The sequence below is a fragment of the Zosterops lateralis genome (assembly GCF_965231275.1).
Source record: "Zosterops lateralis genome assembly, chromosome: 6".
NCBI lineage: Eukaryota > Metazoa > Chordata > Aves > Passeriformes > Zosteropidae > Zosterops > Zosterops lateralis.
In genome coordinates this window covers 44,350,102-44,376,281 of record NC_139761.1, presented here as the reverse complement: position 1 = coordinate 44,376,281, position 26,180 = coordinate 44,350,102, and the positions used below count along the sequence as shown (strand labels likewise).

Below are 26,180 nucleotides of genomic sequence, written 5' to 3'. Positions count from 1 at the left end.
ATGCTAACAACTTGCAGTCAGACTTGTAAACACTTGTACTCTGAAGAACTGCTGTCACAGTGACAATACCGACTGCCTCTTTTACCTCAGCCTGGAACATAAAGTTTTAAATCTTAAGAGGCGTGCTTTAAAACTGACTTTAAATCCTAAACAAACACAATAAATTATATAACTTTTCTGCATAAATCATGTTTTTTAAAGCAAGGATTGTGTTCAAGTGTAATACTATGAATAGTTAATTAGTCAGTGGCAGAATGATTTTTGCCTGTATTTCAAGTAAAAAAAAATATTGCTAAAGAATGACAATGAACAGTAACGTACTTCACAGAAACAATGGCATTCATATTCTGCTTTCAGCACCAGGAAGCATCCTCTTATTTCTAAATGGCCTTGAAAAAGTGAGGCAATAGTCACAACTGAGTATAAAAATACTTAATCTTGAATTACATTATTGACCGAGGTTAATTGGGATTTAGTCCAAGTAAGAAGCAGTCATCTGAAACTGGACAACAAATTCAGCTGTACCATAAATCAGATTGTTCCAAAATGAACAACTGTGTGCTTGTGGCATTCCAACACAGATGTGGTGTCACTTACTGGAAACCAATCTTTCACCTGCCTTGCCAATCCACCAACTCATGAATGGAAATGAAATCTGAGTCAGCAGCCAGGAGGGCCAGCCCTGTCCTGGGGGCACCAGGCACAGCAGGGCCAGCCGGGCAAGGGAGGGGATTGTCCTGCTCTGCTCTGAGCTGGGGCAGCCTCACCTCCAGTGCTGGGGACAGGTTTGGGTGTCACAATATAAAAATGACATGAAGCTGTTAGAGAGTGTCCAAAGGAGGGACATGAGGATGACGAAGGGCCTTGAGGAGAAGCTGTGTGAGGAGCAGCTGAGGTCACTTGGTCTGTTCAATGTGGAGAAGACTGAGGGGAGACCTCACTGCAGTTACAACTTCCTCATGAGGGGAAGAGGAGGGACAGACACTGATCTCTTCTCTCTGGTGACAGAACTTGAGGGAACATGATGAAAACTATCAGGGGAGGTTTAGGTTGGATATCAGGAAAAAGATCTTCCCCTAGAGGATGGTTGGACACTGGAATAGGCTCCTCAGGGAAGTGGTCACAGCACCAAATGTGACACAGCTCAAGAAGTGTTTGGACAATGCACTCAGGCACAGGCTGGGATTTTTGGGGTGGCCTGTGCAGGGCCAGGAGTTGAACTTGATGATCCTGATGGGTTCCTTCCAACTCGGTATACTCTATGATTCTATGATTACAGTGTCTTCTTCTCCAAAGCCACACTTCTAGACTAAGCCTTGTCTCTCTCAGTACACACTTTGACCCCTGAACAGATGACCTTAAAAATCCTATTTACAAAATTCCAGTACCTTTCAGAAACATCTTTCATGAAAAGCCCAAATTTCTATAACATGTCTTGCATATACCTTGGAATTTATATTTGAATAACTCAACAATTTAAAGAGAATAATTAAGTTGTAAAGAACATCTCTGCATAGTTAGGGAATGCTGATGTTAGAGGCAGATTTGAATCCTCAGCCCTGTTCCTTTATGTACACTGCACATGGGAAAAAAAAGCTCAAATACGAATTAATCAACTGCCCAGGGTTATTTGGTGCAGTCCCACTTGGCAGTTCGGGTTCAGGTGGCCTCAGGAGAAGACCCCTACCTGTCCTGAACTGCAATCAGAACATGCAAGGGAAATACAGGAGCCAATTAGACTTGAGCCTTAAGAACCAGAAACAGGCAAAAAATTCCCAATGCTATTTTGCTTTGCTCCACAACATAGGAAATCTATAGAGCAACATTTTTTTTGCCTCTTTTTTGTGAACAGATCAGGTAGGACAGTGTTTGAAAGCACCTCTTATCCTCTGGCACTTAGAATAAAACCTATTTTAGAAAGTCAATGGTTGCACAGATTCTTCCAATTACCATAAAACCTTGCCTGCATACTTACTATTTAATCATACACAGAAGCACAAGTCTGAGGTAAACCACAGAGATCACTGAGGGAATTCTAGTACATAAAATAATGCATGTCTTGTTCATAAAAAAAAAAAGAGAAAATGAGTGTTTTAACCAAGAACTCCCTTGTAGCATCAATAAAAGATTTTGATGTCACTAAAGCATTACATTCTTGTGAAAGAAATATTAACATTCTTTTGTAAAAGACTTGCTGAGAGAAACAGTTTGGGCGTTTGATGTCTTTAAAACAAAAGCATTTATTCTTACCTGCAACTGGAGATAGGACTTATATGAACACCTGAAGAAAATAAATTTTTACTTATAACTATTTTATGTATTTAATGATTAATTTTTAAAAAGCCAAATGACCAAACAAAAAACACGGCTTAGTGATGTTAAAATGGGAAGTTACACACATTTTCATGACATAACAAGGGATATAAATGCCGTGGCCCATTCAGCACTGCCAGATATTGTTATACAGCTTGAGTATTATTTGTTTTTTCTGTTCAGTGTACAGTTCTGGTTCAGATGCATTTACAACTATAATAGCATCACACCTAATACCTACATTTGTGTTTTCAAAAATAAACCAACCAAACAGAAAATGGAAGAAAGACAGAAACCAACTACAGCTGGGTTTTCTAGTTTCAAATCAGAATTTAAATTGTTTGAACTTGGTAATTTACTCACCATCTCTGTGTGCTGTGCCTCCTCCTTATATAGAGTGCAGTTTAGGAAGGTAAGAAAGCAACATAGATACAAGCAATAAGTTTTATTTCAATACAATTATTTTAAACCTGATCAGAATTTTGCGCTTTTTCTTCAAGAAAAAGAGAAAAGGAAGGAAACATTAATATATAGTGTGATAAAGTGTAAAGATATGAAGAGGCAAGCTGGTCAGAAAGGTTTTTTCCAAATCTCATTTTTAGCTCTTGGTGCAGAGACTAACAAACTTTCATTATCTTCAACTTTCAAGAAAGCAACTGTTCCACCTGATCACATCTTTATTATCTGTATGACTGTTCCTTCTGGAGAGAGAATGCTTGAAGCTGGAACACTGAAATTTTTTATGTGGCATCACTACAGAAAAAAGAAAGTGGACATAATTTGATGGCAGACGGGTGAATCCATATGTTCAGCTTCTCTTGGGAGATTTAATTCCTTGTAGCTTTAACTGTTCATTAACACATTCCCTATTAACTAGAAGACATGTTTAAATCACTGCTAAAATAAACTGAATACTTCACTGCTACTATTCCTAACTGGATTGAACAGCAATGGCATCACAAATTCTGAATTTCAAGAAACTACAGCAAGGGAGCTGGGAAGAAGATAAAAAAGATATTAAACATTGTTCTAAGTAGTGGTAATCGTGAAATTTTATTTCATTTTTTTAAGTCACAGAAGAAAGTAGAAAATAAAGACAAAGTACTGGATGTAAATAACCAACAACAGATGTAAAGTAACTAAACAAAATAAAAGAACCCTGCTACCTTAAATTAATACAATTTACATGAGAAAACAATTGGTACCAAGGCTGAATTAGAACCATGATTTTCAAGGTCAGGCACACATTTCCCTAGACCCTCAAGAGCCTCAAGCCTTAAAAGAATATTCAGCTGGGAACAGTATTATTCCTGAACAATGGCACCCTGTAAATGGACTTCATGCTTTCCTAACATCTGCCATGAAATAGCTGAAATAATAAATTTGAAAAATGCTCATTCGAGGTATATTCCACCAATTCCACACTGCTATTTAATAAACAGAAAAAAATTGATACCATCCAATCTGACTTTTAGCCACCTCTTCAACCCTAAGTTTGATCTCCTAAATTGCTAACCGAGAATCAGTGATTCAAGGTTTTAGTATCAAATTAGTACTTTTACTGGAATATGAACATTTAACTTTACAATAAAATACACTATACTAGAAGGTTCATTCAAATCTAGGTAATTTCAGTTACATTCCTATGGCTTTGAGCAAAAAAACCCCAAGCAGTTTTACTGTATGTACACAATATTGAACATCAAGATTTAAATTATTTATTAATAACCTACATTCACTGTGGATTTCTAAGATTTACATCCAAAAAACATATTTTATTTACATGCTGCTGACATTTTAAAGAAAAAGAAATAAAATATTATCTGTTTAGGAACTATATCTATCCCAAAATTTAAAAAGATACATTTAACACCACAAAACATTTTTAACATTTACAATAAAAAACAGCTTTCTGTGCCAATCATACTTATTCTCCAAGAATCCAAAATTGCACTAACTACAATTAGACTAGAAACACTTAAGACCTGAGAGTCAAATCTAAACCATTTTTCTTTTTTTAAAGAAAATCCTACAAGCTAATATGCCCTTGTGTTAATTTAAACACAGACTGCTCAGTGGTCAATTAAAAAAAAAAAAAGCCAACACCAAAAACAACCCCCAAAAACCCCAGTGCATTACTTCTGCAGCTCCAAAAATAGATCACTATAAAATTGTTGCAGTAGCTTGATAAGTGCCAGGCCTGCCATGTGCAGTAAGGCTTATTTCAAAGTGTCCTTTCCCACACACTGTACCCTAATCAAATAATGAGTGTCTTTGATCAGTTCCTGTGAGGATTCCCATATTTATGTAAGCATGCAGTCACTTAAGGATGCATCTCGGATTTTTGAGGGTTCCAACCTTGAACATACATACATGGGTGTTTTAATAGCTAGATCAGATCATGTTTATTTAAAAATAAACATGAAGAGGCATAGAAAGTTAGAAATACTGGCCAGAAGACATTCAAAGTCTAATGAGAAGTTTTATATCCACCCTAAGAGTCTTTTAAACTCAGCAGAGCTCAGGAGCATCATTCACTGTATTAGTAACCATCATGTACCTTATATAAAATAATAATAATAATAAAAAAATGGTTGTGTTAACAAGTACACTTTACTGCACTACAGGATGTAAAAAAGGTACCACACCTATAAAGCCTGGGGAACAGAAGCATCATGAAAAAGCTATTCCATTTGGTAGCAGCCATTTTATTTCTGCCCTTGGAAACATCATGCTTCTTTTTTGAGTGCAAAAGCTTTCCCCTCCCTTCAGGTACCCTTTAGAAACTGCTTGACCAGGAGCATCTCGCAGGAAGGGGTTTGAGCAGGCCATGATTCTCCCACTCTGGAGCTATTTCCCATGGCTCTAGCAGTTTGCCCTTCTCATGCAGATGGTTGGCAATGCAGTCAGTAGTGGTCCTTCCAGGCTGAAAGCAGCAAACTGCAATCCATCAGCCTACACAGGCAGCCTTGCTTTGCAGACTTTCCAACACGTCACATCCCACTCAATGCACATTTCCCAGGACCCAGAAACCCAAGTGACCACCAATTCCATTCACCAAAGCAAACACGTGAATATCTGTTAATTCCAAAAGAAATTAGTCTTGCCCTTCCTAAGGACCAACCTTTGTTATTTAGGACAGGAGCGTTTCATTAGAACTTTAAATCTGACTGCACCATTTGGGAACATACTCACGCCTGCTTATGCCACTTCATACTAATTTGTAATTTGAAAACTAGATCTGCATTACTACAGTTTTGCCTCTTTCACCACTGGAACAGCTCCCAGCATATGCCTTTCTCCTGGGCTAGGGATCTTTGTTTTTCTAAGGCACTTGCATGAACAAGCACACAGGTCCATTTATTTATACAGAAATAAAATCAATGTCATGAACAGGCTTGTGAGCAGTAAGAAAAATGTGATACCTGCTAATGAGGGGACACATTGTACTACCCAATGGTTGGATTTCTTTTTTTTTCTTTCTTTTCAAAACCCATAAAATTTCTACAACTTAGTGTCTTAAGGTGGGTTACAGAAGGGATTTTTTGGTATGTTTTACAGAATTTACCTCTAAAAAGAAACCAAAGAAAGGAAATGGCCACAAGTTTTGTCACTCATTTACATAAAGCAGCAGATAAATTGAAAAAGATTCTGCTATTAATACATAGCAAATCTAACTTTTTCTAGTATTGAAGTCAGTGTGTTTTATCCCTTTGATTCTGGAAACAAGTAAACGAATTTAAAGTTAGAAAAAGAGAAAGCGTATGCAAATTAAGAGAAAGCTGCAGAAGTTAGAATATACATGACTTCATGCAATGATACTGTGCTTCCTCCCTAGAAACACAGAACATTTAAAAAGTCATCCTTTGTCAAAATAAGCTCTTCCATACTACTGACAAAAAACCCAAAAAACCCAAAACAAATCACAACAACAACAAAAAAAAGACATTTAATATACTGCTAAGGCTTTAATAGGTGATCAAGGAGGTGTTGACTCAGTTTCTTCTCCAGCTACTCTTGGACAAGCCTTGCTCTTGTTCACTGTGCAGAAGAGTTCTCATTCCACCAAGAGGAGAATGCTTGGCACTAAGAAAGCAGATCACTTTGTACAGTTTTTACCAAGGTTAAATAAAGCCATGATGTCAACCAGTGCCTTCTGGATGTTCTTTCCAAAGCGATGAGAATCCTTTAAAAACAAACAAACAAAAACCAAAACCAAATACTTTTATTGCCCATCAACAGTCATTTTTCAGGCAAAAGAAGAAACTTTCTAATATTTTGCAGTTTTGGAGCTTATGGAATTCAGGCATGTAGTTTACCATACAATGGGGATTTTAATAACAGAAATTTTAATGCTATACAGATTAACCCAGATTTATGCTATTACTGACCAATGAGTTCTTCATTATGCATCTACTTTCCTACAGTCAGAAATGAGATCATATCCTTTTGAAACCAAATACATGCATACCTTTCTGCTACTTTAAAATTTCTGGGTTCTGATATTGCTTTTCCTACAAGATTTTGCAAAAGCTCATTTTCAGAAAACAAAGGAATGTTCAGTGAGTGTATGGCAAATAACCAAGAAGTACTGAAAGAGCAGAAAAAATATTTTTATTTGAGTTCCTATCAGAAATGCTGCATCATTTGCCATTGAAAAAAGTATTGAAAATGAAAATAACAACTTTCTAAGTGTAAACAAAACAGGAAGTTGTTCTGTTTTTTCTAAGTGCTAGATGAATGGTACAAGAAAGAAATTAAGATTACGGATGTCAATTATTAGCTACATTACAAGATCTATTACAATACCCTACTAATATCAAGGGCACACACAAAAAATGCTTTTCTGTATGGACCTTTGACTTGACTAATACATAAAAAGAACAGAGTGAAATCTAAAGTACAAGCTAACAGGCATCCGAAGAACAATTTTAACTATGAAAAAAAAAAAAAAGTTGTATTTCCTAATCTTTAATGATTAACCAGAAGAACCTTGATCTCCTGAACAAGTTAAGGTCAAAAGAGGAAAACTAGGTCAGCTATGTGACCCTGAATGAACTCAGCATATCCAGTAAGGCCATAAAAATATAAAGGGGAAGGATGAATTGAAGTCAAAACAGGCCTCCACAACAGCACAATATTCAACATATGACATCTACTATACTCTAATAATGAGAGCTATTTTAATAAATTTTTGATTAGTTATGTTTCTTAAGCACAGATTATAATTTATGGGTCATCCTCACTCAGTATTATTCAAAACAGGAAGACTTAAATAGAGAACATACATTTTAGTCTGTCTTTAGAGCTGCAGCCCGAGACAAAGCAATCAAAATTGTAATAAGAAAACCCAAGATGTGCCTGTTTTTCTGTTTAGGGAACACATGTGATCATTTCACATGAGTTGCAGGGTACTACACATGTGTAAAGATGGTCCTGGGCCACGTGTTTTCTTTATGCTTGAAAGTTTAAGTGAAATAGAATATGGTATCCTTAGTTCGTGAAACTATTACATTTATACAACTACAGGCAAAAAACTCCAGCAAAACAGCATATACTGAGAAAGAAAAAAGACATAACAGTATGTTGCAAGTTCTACTATACATTTTAGACAATGAGTAGAACAGTTCTATGAGCACACAGCAGAACAGATTTATTAAACCACAGGAAAGGAGTGACTCTTACCGTCTCAGAACAAGATATTTTGCTGGAGACATGGAAGTGGATGGAATTTTCACCCAAGATGATGTAAGAAACCCCATAACCATCATCTGCCACCTAGGGGAAGAAAGAAGAGAAAAAGAAATTTTAAACTTTTTCTTTCTCCTTCATTCCCAATCAACTTACACACAATTAAGAAATTGTTACAGTTTTTAAAATCAGTTACAATTTCCTCAAGTAAAACTTCAACTTCTGCATTTAATGCATAACTTCTGAAGACTGGCTCCACTTAAGGAATAGTTCTAGTCTCATCTGAAGTGCATGGAATAACCACTTTCTGAATATTTGTCTGTAATATTTCACAGCTTTAAGAATTTGAAATAAAATACTTATTCAAAGAGCTTCTCATATCAAGGCCTTGTCCTAAGCAGCTATACAGCTTCAGTGCTTAAGCAACAAGGAATAAAATAGCTCAGCTGTATACCTAAACTATCAGTCTCCTGGGATCATTCTGCAGATGTAAACAAACACAGTGTAAAAGCCTTGTATGATGAAACTTGCCAAATGCAAGTTTTCTTTTGACTCTACAGCAAACATGAACACCTGGATCACGAGCAGAGATCTGGTCCAATTTCAACATTAGTAGCATTAACTGTCCCAAGTTTCAGTCTGATGTCATATTCAAACTGTTCCTGGTAAACACAGATTATCCTGATGTCACCCCTCTTCATGTCTTTCCTAACTCAAAAGATCACAACCTTTTACCTCTTTGCTGCCACTGCTGCTAAGCAGTCTGACAGTCTTCTCACTGTTAGTGATACAAAGATAAACTCTACTGAATACTTTAAAAAAACCTTCAAAACCATCAAAAAACATATGCATGGAAAGCTGATGTACTGAATCTCTGGGCTACTTCAGCAAACCCAAGCATAGTTTTTGTAAACAAAAACAAAGGGAAAACAGTGTTAGAAATTCCTGCAGCCAAACCCCTTTTCTATTGCCTTTTGGGCATTTGGAATACTGACTACATAATCTGCTTAAGGAAACCAGTTTCCCAAGAATGAGCAGTATGGCCATAGCGAGGCCTCCTTAATACTGCAAAGTCAAATTCATCCCAACTTCAAAAACTACTGAAAGCTGTATCAGAAACATGAGTAAATAAACAACCACAATTTACACATCCCACCTTTCACTCCCATATTCCAGCTTGACAAACTAGCCAAAATACACTGGACTTGTCACCCTAATTTCTGTGGGGCAAAGAGCAGTCCTGTGACATCTCTCATTGTTCCTTCAATAGAAAGGCTTTTTGAAAACAGATGAATCTAGAATAATAGCTCCAAAAGGCTGCTTAAGAGGTCTTATTGACACCAGTATTCTCATCAATGGCCAAGCTCAAATACCAATACAATATCACAGCAAGTAAGCAGCTTGTCAAATCTCTAACAGTACACTGGTTTCTTGAAAGTCTACAGAAGCCACAGAACATGGCTGTACTCTTGACTTGGCCATTAGTCACACTTAGGAGGGCAAGTAGAACAATGTGAGCAGCTTAATCTGGAGTAATGTATGAACACATTTATTAATCAAGCAGGAAATATAAAGAACAAGTCAAGTATAAGAACTTTTATAAATTCCAACCTTAAAATCTAGTTTAAGAAATAAGGCATTTGTCACTGCAATAACAGCCTGATGTACAGAAGATCTGGGCACAGACAATGTGGTAAGAAAGGACCCCAACTCCATCAGATCTCTTTGCCATGGAGCCCTGTACCACATTTCATAACTGTGTATTTACTTACGAATACTCCACTCTCATAGTGGGATACCAGAAAAAGGTGACACAGATTTTTCTGAGCACAGCCAAATCATGGGAAAGTATGAAATACATGCATTTAAAAGCATGAGCTGCATCTTTGATATGCAACAATGAGGGATTACAGATCTGAAATGTTTCAACTGGAGTCTTGAAAACAAAACTCTGTTTTAGTGGGTACTTGTGTTTAGGAAACATACCGGGCCAAACCCTCCACCAGAGGACACCATCTCTGGGTTCTTCTTCAGATCAATGTGTTGCTGTGGTGTCTGACTCGTTGACAGTCTCCAAGGTTCTGACAAAACCTTTATTAGAAATGAAAGAGATGCAAACAAATTGACACTGTTTAATAACATGCAACCTTCTCAAAAACTAGTCAAGGTAACATGTATTTAACAAGTGTAATATTGCTTCATAAACTGTTAGAAAACACTTTATAAAGCAATATTAAGGATAACTCCTATTTCAATTGAATGAAAAAATAAGAAGCTTAAATGAAACAGTTAAACTTGTTCTGATATGGAAACCATTAACATATGATGAAGTGATGTCCATTCGTCAAAGAGAATAAAATAAATTTTACCTTTTTTTCTCTGGAAAACCAGACTTGTATGGGTATCTGGAGCAGATACCACAAAACACTAACTAACCAAAGGACTACTGACAGTAATGAAGAGCTATCAATAAAAGTCACCTACTTCCTTGAGGAAAGGAGAATCTACAGCGAGGTACTTGGACACGACGTAGAGGCAGAAGAGGTGGCGGTCAATGCCAGCCCCCGTCATGGCAAGGCGATACAAGTGCTGATGTTTGGCAGCTGCCTGCCCGAAGTACTTCAGAGTATTTTCTCTCTAACAAATATAAAAAGATTAAGGAAACTCAGTTAAGGGAACTGCATTAAGGATGGAGGTGCAGAAACTAAGTTACAGCAATAACTCTCAAGCCTTGAGCACTTAAAGGTCAGGTAGAAGACAACTGATCTCTAATAGTATCCTCTGGCTTTTCAGCCTCCTGTGTTTAATTTCAGGTATTAGCAAGTGTCAGCTATCGCCTACTGCAAACTTGCATAATGAAAACTAATTTGTATTTTGAATGTTATGTAACAATCAAACATGATTACAACTCAAGTTTACTACGTTATTTATAGTTTCTATAGATACTGGTCTTAAAGAGTTACAGAGAGCAAATCTCAATGCAATTTAAGAAAAGCTCAAAGTGCCAGAGCTATTTTAGAAGCCATACTGCCAACACTGAAGGTACAGAGGCCCATAAATGCTGCTCATCGAAATCAACTCAATATAAGAGCAACTACTTCCTTCCTGTGAATTATTCTTGCTTCCCTGTCAGAAAGGAAAGCTTAATTGCTAAGAGATTAGACAAATCTATGTATGAGTTTTACAAGCAACAAAAATGTCACAAATAATCACAGTTTTCTGGAGTTCAGAAACAGGTAAATAAGGGTATATTTGGTTAATTCTTCTTTGGTATGGCCTAGAATTTCTGCTTTATTGACTCATGTAGCTCTTCCTTCCTAAAAAAAAAAAAGCACCACTCTAAATGCTTAAAAAATGGTGACTTACATGCTTGTCTAGTGGAATCTCACGTGCCTTATGAATTATCACAGAATCATAGGTTGGCTGGGTTGGAAGGGACTTTGAAAATCATCTCATTCCAACCTCCCTGCCATGGCAGGGACACCTTCTACTAGAGCAGGATGCTCAGAGCTCCATCCAGCCTGGCCTTAACACTGCCAGGGATGGGGCATTCACAGCTTCCCTGGGCAACCTGTCCCAGTGCCTCACCACCCTCACAACAAAGAATTTATTCCTAATCCCCAATCCAAACCTGTTCCCTCAATTGTAAGGCACCAAACTTACTTTTTCAGTTGGGTCCTCCATGGCTTGAACGAAGCGACAGGACTCCACAGTGCACGAGCGAACCGTTTCGGTCCTCCCTTCTCGGAACAGGCGAGTCATGGACGCTTCATACGTTAAAGAAAACTTTCCCATATCCTTGAAAAAGAGAAAAATAAGAACTTAAAGGGTTAGAGAGAGTTGGCTCCTCTTTCTTAATCAACAGTTCAAGCGAAGCACACAGGCTATGAATCACTCCACAAATTAAAATCAATATTTAAGTTTTCAGTAGCCCACCACTAGCCCACTTGCCTGAAGATAATAAAGGCAAAAATAAGATTAGCAGCAGGTTTTAATAAACAGTAACAGAACTACCAGACTAGCAAAGACTATTCTCTGCATTTCATATTCAACTTTCTTCAGTTTATAAAAGAAGGTGAATGTTGCTACACTGGTCTTTTCTGAGAGCGAATTACAGGAAAGGTGAACTAACAGAAGAAAACACAGGTAAACATTTCTGTTAATCCTCTTAGGTAGTGTCCATGACTACTGCATCCTGTGTGACTCAAATCTAAGAGGTAAATTTAACATTGTTTAGATTATAAAGAAAGCCACTAGAAGTTTAATATCTTCTTATTGTCCAAAATGCCTAGGGATAGACCAAGCAGAAGAGAAAAATTTAGAAAGGTATCAGTATGTGAACCATTGCAGAATTGATTTCCAGCTGAAAATCTGCTTAGGGTTTGTATCAATTTGCATTGAATGTCTTTAACAACCTTGTACAAACCAGTGCAAGATCACACAGTCACATGTTTTAGTCACAAACCCATTACACCCAACTTAATGAGGCTCTGTAACCCAGAAAGAGTCTGTTCTTACCCGATAGTGAGCAAGCTGCAGGGCAAGCTGCACAAAGGCATCAGGGCTGGTTTTCACTTTCTTTATTAGTCCTTTCCCAAAAGTATCAAAATAAAATGAGCAGAAGTCCACATCATCTGCTAGAGCTACAGCAGTACTCAGAGACTTCTCAATCACTTCTTGGCACTTAAACAAACAAAGAAACAAACACCTGTATGTATACAAACATGCATTCATGGCATTTGAGAGAACTACTGACAAAATGCAAGTATTTTAAACTGATAAACAGGAAATGCTTGCCTTTATGCATGCCAGTAACATCATTACCTAAATAATTTCCCTTTAGAGAAAGAAGAGAAGTTATCTTTGTTAGAAAGTTAAAATTCAAAAGCTAATAAAAATGTTTTAAGCCATTATAAATCCTAAAATAACTCTTAAAAAACCCAACAGCATTAAAACTGTTTAGGAGAATACAAAAGAAGGGCCAACAGTTACAGAATGGCAATAGTAGTGTGGTTTCCAAGCTCCCATACATGCTTAATTAAATACATCACCAACCATTAGCTTTTTATTTAAAATTAAAATCTAAATAGGTGGTGTCAGTTTTTCTAGAAACTCAGGCAAAAAAACCCCTTTAAAAATCAAATCTTATTAGCCATGTATACAGAACTATGAACACACACACAAAAAAAAGACAGCTATTCTAAAGGAACTATTAGACAAGCGTATTTGTTGTGACAACAGTAATGAAATCCCAGCAAGTAAAAGTTTATTTTAATACAGTCACTATTTAAAAGAGGTGGCCACTTATTTTTGACATACTACCAAGCAAGAAAGCTTCTAGTAACATGTTGGCATTTCCCAGTCAGAATTTTTAAAGATTAATATTAAAACCCCCAGAAGTAAACTGAGAAATGGCTACACATGAAGTATATAACCTACAGGACTCAAAGGAATTTAAAGCTGATTTATAGGGCTATCAATAATTATATTAACGATTTGACTGTTGGGGAAAAGAGAAGTTTCTTCCTTTTACCACTAAATATTATGTACTTACTTCTTCTGGAATTTCCCACTGCAGTTTGGTAGGAAGGGGAATATTCGGATTGGTATCTCCTCTGCAATGCCCATCTACTGAATAGCCCAGTTCTAGATACTCAGTTGTCATCACATTCTGCAAAGAATTGATGCCTCTTCAGAACTGCAACACATTACTTACTGCCATCTAATTAGGATTTCTTTGTGAGAGCAATATAACATATTTTCACTACAGAGTGAAATAAAAGATACAATCCATTTCCAAATACAGAAAAACAAGTAAAGCCCCCAGTTTTACAAGAACACCAGATGTGCACCAAACACTTAGTCAATTACAATGGTGCATTTTGTTAGATGCTACTGATTTAATCAATAACTTTTCAATTCAAAACCCACCTCAAACTAAGTAGAATTAAAAAACTATAAACTCAGTCTTAGTTTTCACAGTCTTCATTCAATTTAGATTCTAGAGAATTTCTTCAAGTTTGTTGTCTGTCAAAACTTATTAATCAAGGAATAATTTATTTCAGAGTAAGTTCAAATTCCTGCAAGAACTCAATTATTTTAAAGATTTGTATTCCTTTCAAAATTGCAGTTTACTTTACATGGGTGCTAGAGCTCTTGGGTGGGAAAGAAGAATGTTCCAAGATGAACAACACAACCTGAACAGACATAAAAGGCCCTGTCTTACAAGATATCAAGCACATTCAACATTAAAAAAAAAAGTCCAGAAACAACAAACACAAATAATTACCAAAATATTTGAATCTGCTCAATATGGAAAGAAAAAGCTTAATGATTTATTTCTAATCTCTTATTTTCATTTTCTCTTCATTTTCTCAATTCAGTTAGTGGTCAGAACACGACAACTATGAAATAAAGCATAGTCCATTCTATTCTAAAAATAGACAGTCTATAAAGAGCTAACAGCAGATAACTTCCTAGAAAATTAAGTCTTGTTTCAGTCATCTTAATTCTTAGCAGAAAATATACCAACTAATATTAAGTACAGATATATGACTTAAGCATATATCACTCATTAAAAGCAAAAAAAGTATCCCTCTTTCATTGAGATAGTCTACAGTGCATTGTCATATCACTGTCAGTTTGGCCTTCTTTCTTTCCTGCATGGAGAATGCAATGAAAAAAATGCAATTTTTTTTTTTTTTTTTTTTTTTTTTTTGTTCTCATACACATGGAAACACTTCTATAATAAAACACTTCTATAACAAAATTTGAAAATTACTTGGGGGAGCAGTTAGACCCGGTAACCATTTGCATAAATACATACAAAATCAAAATTAACTAATGTTTTTAAAATAGTTTTAATTGAGTCATGTAACTGTTGGAGGTTTAAGCTTCAAAACGAAAAAGGAAAAAAATCAAATAGAATTTCAAGAATTAAATTAAGCATACGATGAACAGACATGGCAAAGGGAATTTATTGTAATCATTGCAAATAAACACAAGAGATAATGTCAACAGTATGCATCTTAGCAAACAATGCTTAGACAGCCAGTTAAACTGTGTACAGCTTTTTAAATTTTGAAAGTAAGCATGGGAGTTTTATAGCACAGGAAAGCTTAAGAGATTTAGGAGCATGTGCATACAAAAAATACAATGCCGTATCAAAGAGGCAATAATCTGTGGATTTAAAACGTTAAAATTTGATGGGGAGCTGTATCACTTTTCTGCAAAGGGATCTAAGCTCACTAAAATGCTGTCCTTCAAAAAATAGCAGCTTCTTAAGCAAAGGTCTGGGATCTTTTTCAAATTCTACAGTTGCTGTAGACATAGGCTCCTAGCCACTCATCAGCAACGTGAATGCAAGGGATTGAAAGTAGCTGCTGACCTTCAGGGCTGCTTTGGGACCATATCACATTATCTTCTACATCAGCTCTTTGCACCAAACACTTACCTCCCACAGATGTCCAACAATAGGAGCATCTGCCCAGGAGTGCTCTGCATTCAGACCCATTTTGCCATTTTTGAATATTATAAGAGTGAATGTCTTATCAAACCACCTACAAAAGAAATCAAAATTCCTTTATGGATTTGTATATTTCAAAAGCATTTTTGTATTGTAACTTCCTCTCTCTCTAAAATTCGCATCCAAATGCACTGAACTTATTCTTTTTTTATTTAAGAACATTTAAATAAATAGACAGAAATTTGTGAAGTTTAACAAGGCTAATTACAAGGCCCTGCACCTGGGTCAAAACAATGCCCAGTAACAACAGATTGATGGATGAATGGACTTATAGCAGCTCTGCAGAGAAGGAGTTGGGGATGAAAAATTCATCATGAGCTGGCAAGGTGCACTTGCAGCCCAGAAAGCCAATCATGCCCTGGGCTGCTTAAGAAGCAGCATGGCCAGAAGGGTGAGGGAGGGGATTCTGCCTTTTTGCTCCACTCTGGTAAGATCTCACCTAGAGAGCTGTGTACAGCTTTGGGGTTCCCAGCACAAGAAGGACATAGAACTGCTAGATTGGGTCAGAGGAGAGTCATGAAAATGGCAAGAGTGCTGGAATGCTTCTCCCGTGAAGGAAGGGTGAGAGTTGGGCTTGTTGTTCAGTCTTGAGAAGGCTCTGGGAACACCTTGCAGTCTTTCAATATATAAAGAGGACTTATAAGAAAAGCTGAGAAAGACTTTTTGTTATGGTTCATAGTGACAGGACATGGGGCAGCAGACAAACTGCAAGAGGGTAAATTTAGATGTATTACAATGGAGAAATATTTTTTTACAGTGGGCTGGTGAGACACTGAAACACTGTCCAGAGAAGATGTGGATGCCTTGTCATTGCAAACATTCAAAGTCAGGTTGGACTGGGCTTTGAGCAGTCTGATGTAGTGGAAGTTGTCCCTTTCCGTTGCAAAGGGGGTTGGATCTAGATGAAGATCCCTTCTAACCCAAACCCTCCTGTGACTCTGGAATTTATCAACTTAAAAGTCATCATGAATTCATATGCATTGGCCAAATCCTAAAGAAAGGCAGGCATTTTCCACAGTGTCAGTACCGCACCTGTCATAACACCTGCCATGGATCAGGGATTTTGCATATGCATCCAGTGACCTCCCTGGGTCTTCCTTCTTGTACCCCTGCTCAACGTCATCCAAGGTCACAAAAAATGCTGCTTTTTCAACTGCATCTAAGGACTGTTTGTTCTTTCCATAGCTAAAATAAGCCTGTCGAGCCTTAGCCCATGGTACTCTGCAAAAAAAAAAAAAAAAAAAAAAAAAAAAAAAAAAAAAAAAAAAAAAAAAAAAAAAAATTGGTTCATAGCCAGATTACATAAATTTGTCAATGTTTGATTATCTTTAAAATCACTATGAGATGTTCTTCCTACTTCTGTGGAATTTGACACAACTACTTTCCTTGCATTTAAACAATGAGAGCTGTGAAAAGCTCTGACGATATTTTTACAGTGGAATCCTCAGAACAAATTCAACTCATCATCGCACAGGTGCAAAACTTCCTCCTCAGAAATTCAACATTTCTGCACATGCAATACCTACAGCATAGATTATCTACACTTAAAACTAAACAAAAGAAAGTATCTATTATAAGGAAGAACAACAGTAAAAATAATAATCCACATACAGGACTGCCACTGCAAAATTTTTTTAACTCCACACAATTACAAGTGACTGAAGCACTGTTACACATCATCAATATACAAAATCAGTGACCAAGGTACAAACAACTGACTGTAGACTATTTTAAAATTCTAAAGCCAATATTCAATGATTATGTTATGCAATGATTTCTAATCACTAAACCTTTTTAAAAAGTAATAATCACCATACCTATCTCCTGCAGTAAGAGCTGCAAGTTTCTCTTCACCAGGCTGAGGTTCTGAATTATCATCAAGAATTCTCTGTATTTGCTGTTCAATTTCTCGGGGTCTCAACAATCTGCCATCATGGTACAGCCACACTTTGAAGTAACGGCCCTTGTGATACACAACAATGTGTTTGCTGTCTTTCACATGCTGGAGGGTATCTAGAATTGTAACCACTTATGTGAACACAAAGCTGAAGTCTCAAAACACTAATGCATTAAATAACACATATGCCTATGGCATGCACTACAAGCTATTTCAGCACCCCATGTTATTTCATCATAAAGATTCCTGCATGAAACAGCCAAATACCCAGATCTGACAATTTGCATATATGATGTGCAGCACCATAGAGTTTCCACACTGGAGGCCACTGTCAAGCAACTAAATCTGTATTTCTCTATCTGAAAAATGTGCACTAGTTGTGTAGTCTGGTGAAGTAGTCAGCAAAGAACATCTAGATGAATATCAGGAAAGGTATTTTTAAATCATTTGCATTCCAGTGCTAGACAACTCATGGAGAGTCTTAAGAAATGAAACTCAAAATTTATACCATCGGCTTTTGTTTACATTTGTCCTGGCTCCAGTGCTAGACAACTCATGGAGAGTCTTAAGAAATGAAACTCAAAATTTATACCATCGGCTTTTGTTTACATTTGTCCTGGCAGACACAGTGTGAGTATTCCATATATGGCCAAAATGTGTAAGCATTATTATGTGAAGCAGAAAACTAGGCCACATTTTTTTTCCTCATTTTACTATCCACATGGCTTAACTGGGATAAGCCTAAATTTAGTCATGAAGGCATTGTATGAAACCACAGGTGAAGTCATTCACTCCACAGCATGTATTGTCAAAAATCATGACAACTTAACTGTTCAAGTGACAGGATACAGTGTTCATCAAGATTTTACCACCAATTAATATGAAGACATTTTTTTTTCCTTTAGGAACTACAATATATATGTAAAGTAATTGAAATCAGGGAGACAATGAGTCAAGCTGCTCATGATAATGTATAAAAAATGTTTTTGGAACTCACTTAGACATATACAGAATGACATAATTGTTTTTCCCTTTAGAAAAGACATATACAGAGTGACACAATTGTTTTTTCTTTAGAAAAACAAAAACAAAGAAAAATGGAAAAAAGTATAATAGGAAAAAGCTTAGGAGGAAAATATGGTAATTATTATATTGACTGTAGTTTAATTTGAAAGACTTTAAACAGGAGAAACTGAGGAGAGCCACTAAGATATACAGGATGTATTTTAATCAGGTGCTAGTTAGAATGAGCCACTTCTACACTTCTGTGCAAAACTCATTTAAGATTGAAAGAAATCCAAGGCTAAATGCAAACTGTTTATACTTTTGATTTTAATGACAACAGGGAAGGGGCAAGGGTTACACTCTCAGTACTTGAAGTATTGCAGTATTCTAAATAATAGTAGCTCACAGACTAAAGCTGTCCAGTAGGGATTTAAAAACCTGCTTGTCTATTTAAGCTTATGACATGGAGTAATGACACCAGGGAAGTCCTTTCCTTCACTTTGCACATAAAGCCATCTGAGGCATAGCTGGAAAAAAATTCCTCAACAATCTAGCAAAGGCCAGCAGCAGAACTGTGAGCAGAGCCTTATCTGGCACCTACTGCTTTATCCGCTACCCAATGCCACTTCTCCCCCTTATCCCACTGCTTCCAGCACAACAAATGCCAGTCCTCCAGCAGGGAAGAGTGGGCAGAGCCCTGTGTCTGTTTAGAAGCTCTTTGTTTTGAATTCTGTAGTTGAGTGGGAGTAAGAAGCTTGAAGGCAGTTTGAAACATTAGAGTGAGTTACAGGCCTCACAGAAAGTAAAAAAAAACCAAACCATCCTGTCCTAAGCCTGTACATGCATTCCCAATGGAGACGACTAAACAGTAACTCCTGCTTGTTTCACTGTGATGCTGCCACAATGATGCACTGTTGGGTAAACATCTGAAATCAGTTCTAAGAGGCTCTTCAGCATATGACATGATCAGAGAAGCCTAGATACAGCTTAAGCTTTTGTAGGAAAACACAACAGCAAATGTCTCCACTAAAATCTGCTGTGAAGTTCTCAGAGAGTAAGGAAATTAATAGCAGTATTTTCTTCCACCTGCTGATTACAAATGGTAAGTTCTTCTAGATGCAATCTGACTTCATTTACAGTGACAAAACTTAGGAAAAAAAATTAGGCAAAAAAAAATGTTCTTAATATTAAGAACTCGAAAATCATCTTGAGCTTGGGAAAATAAAAGTAGAGGTTATTTATAAATTAAAAAACAGGGCAGACCATATTATCTTGAAGTTGTTTTTTTAATTTAAGTAAAGGAGAAAAACCACTAAAAAAGCTTCAAATCTCCCTAAAATGAAAAACATCTAGGCACTCTACAATCCATTACATCCTGATTCTTGGAACACAGTACTGATGTACACTTGTGCCAGTCAGATCTTTATCTGGAAAACCAGACCTTTAGTAGAAAAGACATCAAGCCCTGAATTCCATGAAGGTGCTTATTCTCCTTGGCTTACCTGATTCCTCTCCCGGGATACGGGAAGTATTGAACATCCTTTCCCACTGAGCTGAGCAGAGTGGAACAGTAGATCCCATCAGAAGAATCTATGAAACAAATGTGCATTAAAATGTAATTTTGCATATACAATTAGAAAATTAAAAAGTAAAGAAAGAACCCCAAGATTTGGTTAAACAAAGGCTTCAGAATAGCAAGATTTATAACACATTAACATAGTGTTGAGTTTTTTCCTCCCTGTTCATGGTCTTTCCTTGACCTACATGAGGAATATTCCATGGATATTCCAGAAACATTGTTTTTTTGCCTTCTACCAAAAGCTCACCCTTCAGGAGGGAAGACCGAAACTAGCTAGTATCTGAAATAGAAAGAGTTCTCCATGGGTGGCCTGGATGCAAAATTTACACATGCATCATGCATTACCCCTTAATTCATTCTTTTAAGCTATTTATGGCTGTGTAGGAACAAAAGTTGACATTTCTCAGACTTGTAGTTCCACACACAATTAATCACATCCCTTCAAAGATCTTGAAAAAAACTAAATTGTTTCCACAGTATTTGTTTACTACAATACACAGCCATTGGATACTACAGAAACTCAAATGGGATTTGCCTATCTTTGCTACTTAGAAATTAGTACAACACAGGATTTTATCATCATCTTAAGCTCCCACTGGCCCACTCTTAGTGTCAAGTGGCCTCCAGACCCTTATCCCAACCATCCTGTATTGTCTCCATACAATTCTGTACTTTTGACAGTTGGTAGTTTCTGACTATTTGCAATTCAAGTGATTGCCAAGATGATTTGGACCTACAAAAATTCATAACAATAAGACATTCCTCTCCCATTCAGAAAACTGGTCAGCTTCTCACAGATTGTGCTGGAAAAAGATCAAAAGCCATTTAAACTGATATACATACTGGCTTGATTTCTTGTCTGTCCAGTTTTTTCCGATAGAGCAGGATGGCATGGATAACATTACCAGCTCTAGCTGCCTGCAGGGTTGTGGGACATAAAGAAAGGAAGTCCTGTAAAGTAGATAAGAATCATAAGTTAATGATTACAGGCTACATTAAAAAGAAACAAACCTGATAGTACCTCTCATCCATGTTCTTAGAAGTTTATTCTGGACAATGTAGAAAAGACTTTAAAATCTACAAAGTGCACCAGTGCAGTGAGCTGATGAAATTTTTCTTCAGCAGTCACAATCTCCTTAAACATTATAAATCATTTGAGTGGAAAAGACAGTGCTACATAAAAGTTGATCCAAGCCCATCATATTGAATTTTTTCCTTTTCATTTTCAGTCTTTTACGATTTTATTTCCTGCATGTACATTTGCTAGTATGAGTGCATGCCTCCTTCAGCTGTGTTACCCATGAAGTTTTAATTGGAGCTTTTGGAAGATTGCTTTTCACAGTATGGACAAAACTGTTTAAGTTTGCCAAAGTGGCAGCTGTGCTAGAGTTGTTAAGATAGGTGTACTTGAAGTACTTCAAGTATGTGACAAAATTGAAGGTATCTGAAGACACTTAGTGCAGATTACACAAGAAGAAAGAAAAACAAAGGTTACATCCTCTGTGGCAATGGATTTTTAAGAGGAAAGACATCATGAAGTAAGATGCCTGCCAGGAACGTTACAGTGCTTGGCACATAAGGTATTTACAGGATTTACCTACCATTGCAAAATAGTTACTATTAACCATAATCGGTCCACGTCCTCTAAGGTAGATATATTCTTCCCACCAATCACTAACCTGCAGCAGGAAGGAAAAATAAAAGCACTAAAAATTCATCATTTCCACAGTTTATGTCTTCCATGTTGATGGCTCCACAGGACAACACTCCATACAGAAGTGGGAAGGAAACTGCTAGTTTGCCTCCCTACTTCAAGAAGGCAATAACCCCTGCCCTGCTAATTTCTATCAGACTTCAGGGAAAACAGGAAAAAAAGGGTGAGAGAACTAGATTCAATCCAGCTATATGTCTCTGATAAGGTTTCAAAGAAGTCATGATCAGCACATGATATTTAAAATGTACCAGATCTCCTGAATGTTTACAGCCTTTGCCAGGACAGATTAGGCTGCCTGGGTACAGGTATGTTAGATAACATATCAAGAAGGAATTAAACATTACAGTTCTCACTATTATGTTGAGGGGCATTCATTTTTTTTTAGAAGAAAAGATAGACCAACAACTCAATTTATACAGATCTTTATTTTTCTTATATTTGCTTTAGCTGCTCTATATTAATTTTTTTTTCTAAATCACTCTTCTATTATTGAGTGCCCATTATTGAGTTATCAAGCTCAACAAGCAAATTAAAGAACCTCAAAAGCAATCCTAACAACAAAATTCTCCAGAATAACAAAATGAAAAATAAGGATACATCTTTTCAAGTTTCATTCACCTTTGCTCACCACACTGTTTACCAAATCTCGCAAATTATTTACATGCAAAGTCACACTTACTTTAAAAACTATTAAGCAGTTTCAATTTCCTTCTTTTACATTTAAGAAATAATGGAATTTAAGCCAAAAAGAGCACCAGGGAACAAAGAATGTAATTTGAACAACTGAGCCTCTCATTTATCTACTTACATAATTGGTGGCCCACCAGGATTTTAGCTTCAAATACCACTGAAGCCTTGGTCCCAAATTAAATGCAAAATCTTTGGCAAGACCTTCCATTCTTTTGAACTTTTCATCATCCATAAGTGGTCGAACTGACTCCAGATACTGGAACACAAGAAAAGAATCAGCATCAGTACAGGAACTAACACATAGCTTCTCACCATTCCTACATAAAGCACTTTAAGAGTAAACAAAGACTATCCAGTCTCAATCCATAAGGCTGCAAATACCATGTTTGTAAAGTAAGAGCATATACACTTCTAAACGTCTGCTGCAAACTTCAAAAAATAAAATATTTTTTCAAACATTTGTCAGCAAAACACAAGTGGCAAAGGTCATTTTTCTAAAGGATTTTCCACTCCAAAAGGTAAGACATGCTGCTTCTTTGGTAGCAGATAGATTTAATTTTTTCTCCTCTAAAAATCAAACCTTCAGTTTCTGTGACATATTGCCATATTTACACACTTTGTTACAAGGCTTTGTGCTATATATAACACACACATTTAATAACCCTGTACAGCTGGGAAGGATAATAGAAGTGATGTGCTTAATTTTGAAATCACACTTGGAAATTACACTTTGTGGCACAGCCTTACAACAATAGGCATCATGTCATCCACTGTGAATCCCACTGGCTTCAAAATGTCACCAGTTTCACTGGTTTGTCACAGCCTTATTTAAATTTCCATGTAGAGGTTTGACCTGTTGCACCATATTAATACCACTATGCAGTTTTTCATGAAGCACAGCAAGAACACCCCAAAAGGCATCTCGGTATGGATTATGTGTTACTGAAGAAAATAAATTGGTGAATGTACATACCCTATTAACTGTGTCTTTAACAGCTGGAACTGGCAATCGTGGCAAAGATGTCTGGAAACTGTATAACATGGGTTTACGCCCTGAGAAAAGTTTTACAAGGGCCTGAAGAAAAGCAAAAACAAAATACACACCCCAAATTAATAGGTTCAATGAAAGAAAAATGACAGAGTAAATGTGTAATGTAACTCACAGTCCTTTTCACTGGTAAATTATACTGTACTAGATTTAGGAAGCTACCATATTTATCATGGTTTCACAAGTAAAAAAAAGCCTTGACAGAAACTAACTTCCTAAAGGTTAAACAACATGGCAGTGGAAGAGCAAGAGAGGCATGGTCATTCCTGACTTCCCAGTCATCATCCTGTCACAGACAATATTGCTGTTTATATAGGGCACACCTTGATCTCAATATAAATGCAGTTACTTAGCACTTCTTTTCTTCATCCATTCCCCTCTGGAAAGACTAAAAAGGCCACGTCTACCAGCTGACCTTCTACTATATTACATAGTAGATACTAGAAACATATCTAAATTGTGCTTCAAAACACAATCATTATCAAGCCTGTGACTCAGCTAAGGTTTCTAGATAACTACAGTAATCTTTAGAAATAGTAATTCCGCTTAATTATCATGGTTTAATGATTTCAAAAGCTATAGCTCAACATCAATAATAGGAGCGATGTTACAGGGAGTTAATTCAAGCATGAATCAATCTCAGGTAGTCTACTGCATGATTTGAACATACCAAATTGTGCAAGCATGCCAGTGTTATACTCAGTGTTTGTGTTACAAAAAACCCCCAGCAACAAAACAAAAAAGCTAGAGAGAACTTAGCTTCAGATATTACAGACTCTCCCATGTTTCGTGGGAGAGTGAAAACAGCAGCAGCCTTTCTGTCCACCACTTTTCAGTTGCAGCACACACTAAGCTGAAATTCTAGACCATGCAACTTTCTAGGCTACTCATGAAAAGATTTTGACCCTGCCACCCTATTTCAGCATGAAAGTCAAGTGAAGCGTTACACCAACAATCCAGTGGAAGTCTTACTATCAAAGTGTAATCTTGGTCCAATACACAGGGTAATATTTATCAGCCAACAGACAAGACAAAATAAAACAGAGGACATAATTTCACTACTAAATTCTAAAAATGTCTCCTAACAAAACTGTTAGGATGTAGAGCTTTTTCTTCCTCTCAGTTTCCTGGGTCAGCACAGCTAGAAGAGATCATTTTAGGCAGCACAAAACAACTAAGAATTGCAGAGTATTACTAGCAACAAAGATCTCCCTGCAAATGGATCAGTATCAGAACCATCACGATATACATGGGATGCATCACAGTGATCTGCCCAATGAAATCCACTTGTGCTTCAGGACAAGATAATTTTGGAAACAGGTGGGAAAGAAAAAGCTCAGCTTTTCATCTGGAAATCTAATTTCATACTTGGAGACAATTTTATTCCACAACTCTTAAGCCAGAAAAGGCTAAATTTATTGCAAGAGAGTACCTGTTCAACCGACAAAAGCCAGCAATTACATTTCACAGTATTTATCTCTTAAAAACACTTGCAATAGAGAATTTATAATAGCTTGAGACCAAAAAAGTGCTCTGACAGGCACACACAATTCATTACATCTCCGATTTCATATGCAGACACAGAAATAATGTCATTCTAACATATGTTGCATCTGTTCACACATGATTACCACTTTTTATTGATTTTTAAAATGGCAACTAATATTTGGATTCCCTCCCCTAATACTGATACAGGAAATTTGACTTTACAAGGTAAAATATGCTGATTAAAGGTGCCACCAGACTTCAAACCAGTCTGAAAAATCACTTTGTACTGTGAGTGAAATTAGAGTTCAGGTTTTTGATCTGCATGATCATTTGAAGAGAAAACAGTTTTATAAAAACCCAGGAAACTAAGGCAGTTGGAGCTGTTTCACTAGTGAATCCAGTCTTCTCTTTTGCTGGGTCTAGTAGACCTTCATAGTAAGTATAGATGAGACACTGTTGGGCATACACCTTCAGTGTTCTGAACTTTTAAAACATAGAATACACAACAAAATACATATGCAACATATATGATAGACAAAAAAATTGATAAATACAATATGCAACAAAGCACAGTAAGTAGCATTACAGTTGATACTGTTTTAGGGCTGATAAGGCAATATTAAGAGCTTTGAAGTATCTATCTGGTAGGACATGCTGAAAACCAAGGCAGCTACAGCTCCAAGCAATTGACAGAAAGCCTTACCATTCAGAGCCTCTGGACTGTACCATTTTGAGTCATGAGGCTGACACCGCTTCCAGGAGAAACCATCAATTAGAAATTTCATTTGTAACAGACAAACATTAAACTCTATTTTACTGTACACCACTCTGGATACTAGTCCTTGAATAGCTCCCATAGTAAATCATGACCTGTGTTTATTTTAGCACACGCCCATTAATTTTTGAGGCTGCAGAGACTAATTTTATCACAGTACAGAAACTAAGCTATTTCTACCACAATACAGGCAAAAGTGAGATGAAACAACTGAGTCCAAGTATAAAAACCCCACTGAATCTCTTGCAGCACCAACATCTACATTTCCTCCCTTTATACCTCTCATATCCTTTAAGAACCCTTTTCCAAAGCACCACAATGATCCACAGGAGACATACCACTCTCACCTTATCTTTATACGAAAACTGCATGACATGCTACCTACACCTTATGCTTCTTCCCCAACTCATTTTGGAGGCATACCAATAAATCAGTTGAAAAGGACACTCAACAAT

The 26,180-nt window shown here is 36.7% G+C and overlaps 1 protein-coding gene across 3 annotated transcripts in view; it reads right to left on the bottom strand.

Annotated features, from left to right (window-relative positions):
• Positions 1 to 3,347: 3,347 nt before the first annotated feature.
• Positions 3,348 to 26,180, bottom strand: part of CPT1A (carnitine palmitoyltransferase 1A) — a 37,761-nt gene continuing 14,928 nt past the window's right edge. For all 3 annotated transcript variants that reach the window (XM_083863198.1, XM_083863197.1, XM_083863199.1), the window contains exons 6-20: positions 23,388 to 23,489; positions 22,533 to 22,670; positions 21,612 to 21,689; positions 20,854 to 20,961; positions 19,934 to 20,021; positions 17,347 to 17,542; positions 16,562 to 16,750; positions 15,458 to 15,563; positions 13,559 to 13,675; positions 12,523 to 12,687; positions 11,668 to 11,802; positions 10,489 to 10,641; positions 9,991 to 10,095; positions 7,999 to 8,091; positions 3,348 to 6,499 (exon numbers count right to left, since the gene is read on the bottom strand). In XM_083863198.1, the coding sequence (XP_083719324.1) occupies positions 6,413 to 6,499; positions 7,999 to 8,091; positions 9,991 to 10,095; positions 10,489 to 10,641; positions 11,668 to 11,802; positions 12,523 to 12,687; positions 13,559 to 13,675; positions 15,458 to 15,563; positions 16,562 to 16,750; positions 17,347 to 17,542; positions 19,934 to 20,021; positions 20,854 to 20,961; positions 21,612 to 21,689; positions 22,533 to 22,670; positions 23,388 to 23,489 (1,860 nt within the window). In that variant the 3' untranslated portion in view covers positions 3,348 to 6,412. The remainder of the gene's footprint in view (positions 6,500 to 7,998; positions 8,092 to 9,990; positions 10,096 to 10,488; positions 10,642 to 11,667; positions 11,803 to 12,522; positions 12,688 to 13,558; positions 13,676 to 15,457; positions 15,564 to 16,561; positions 16,751 to 17,346; positions 17,543 to 19,933; positions 20,022 to 20,853; positions 20,962 to 21,611; positions 21,690 to 22,532; positions 22,671 to 23,387; positions 23,490 to 26,180) is intronic.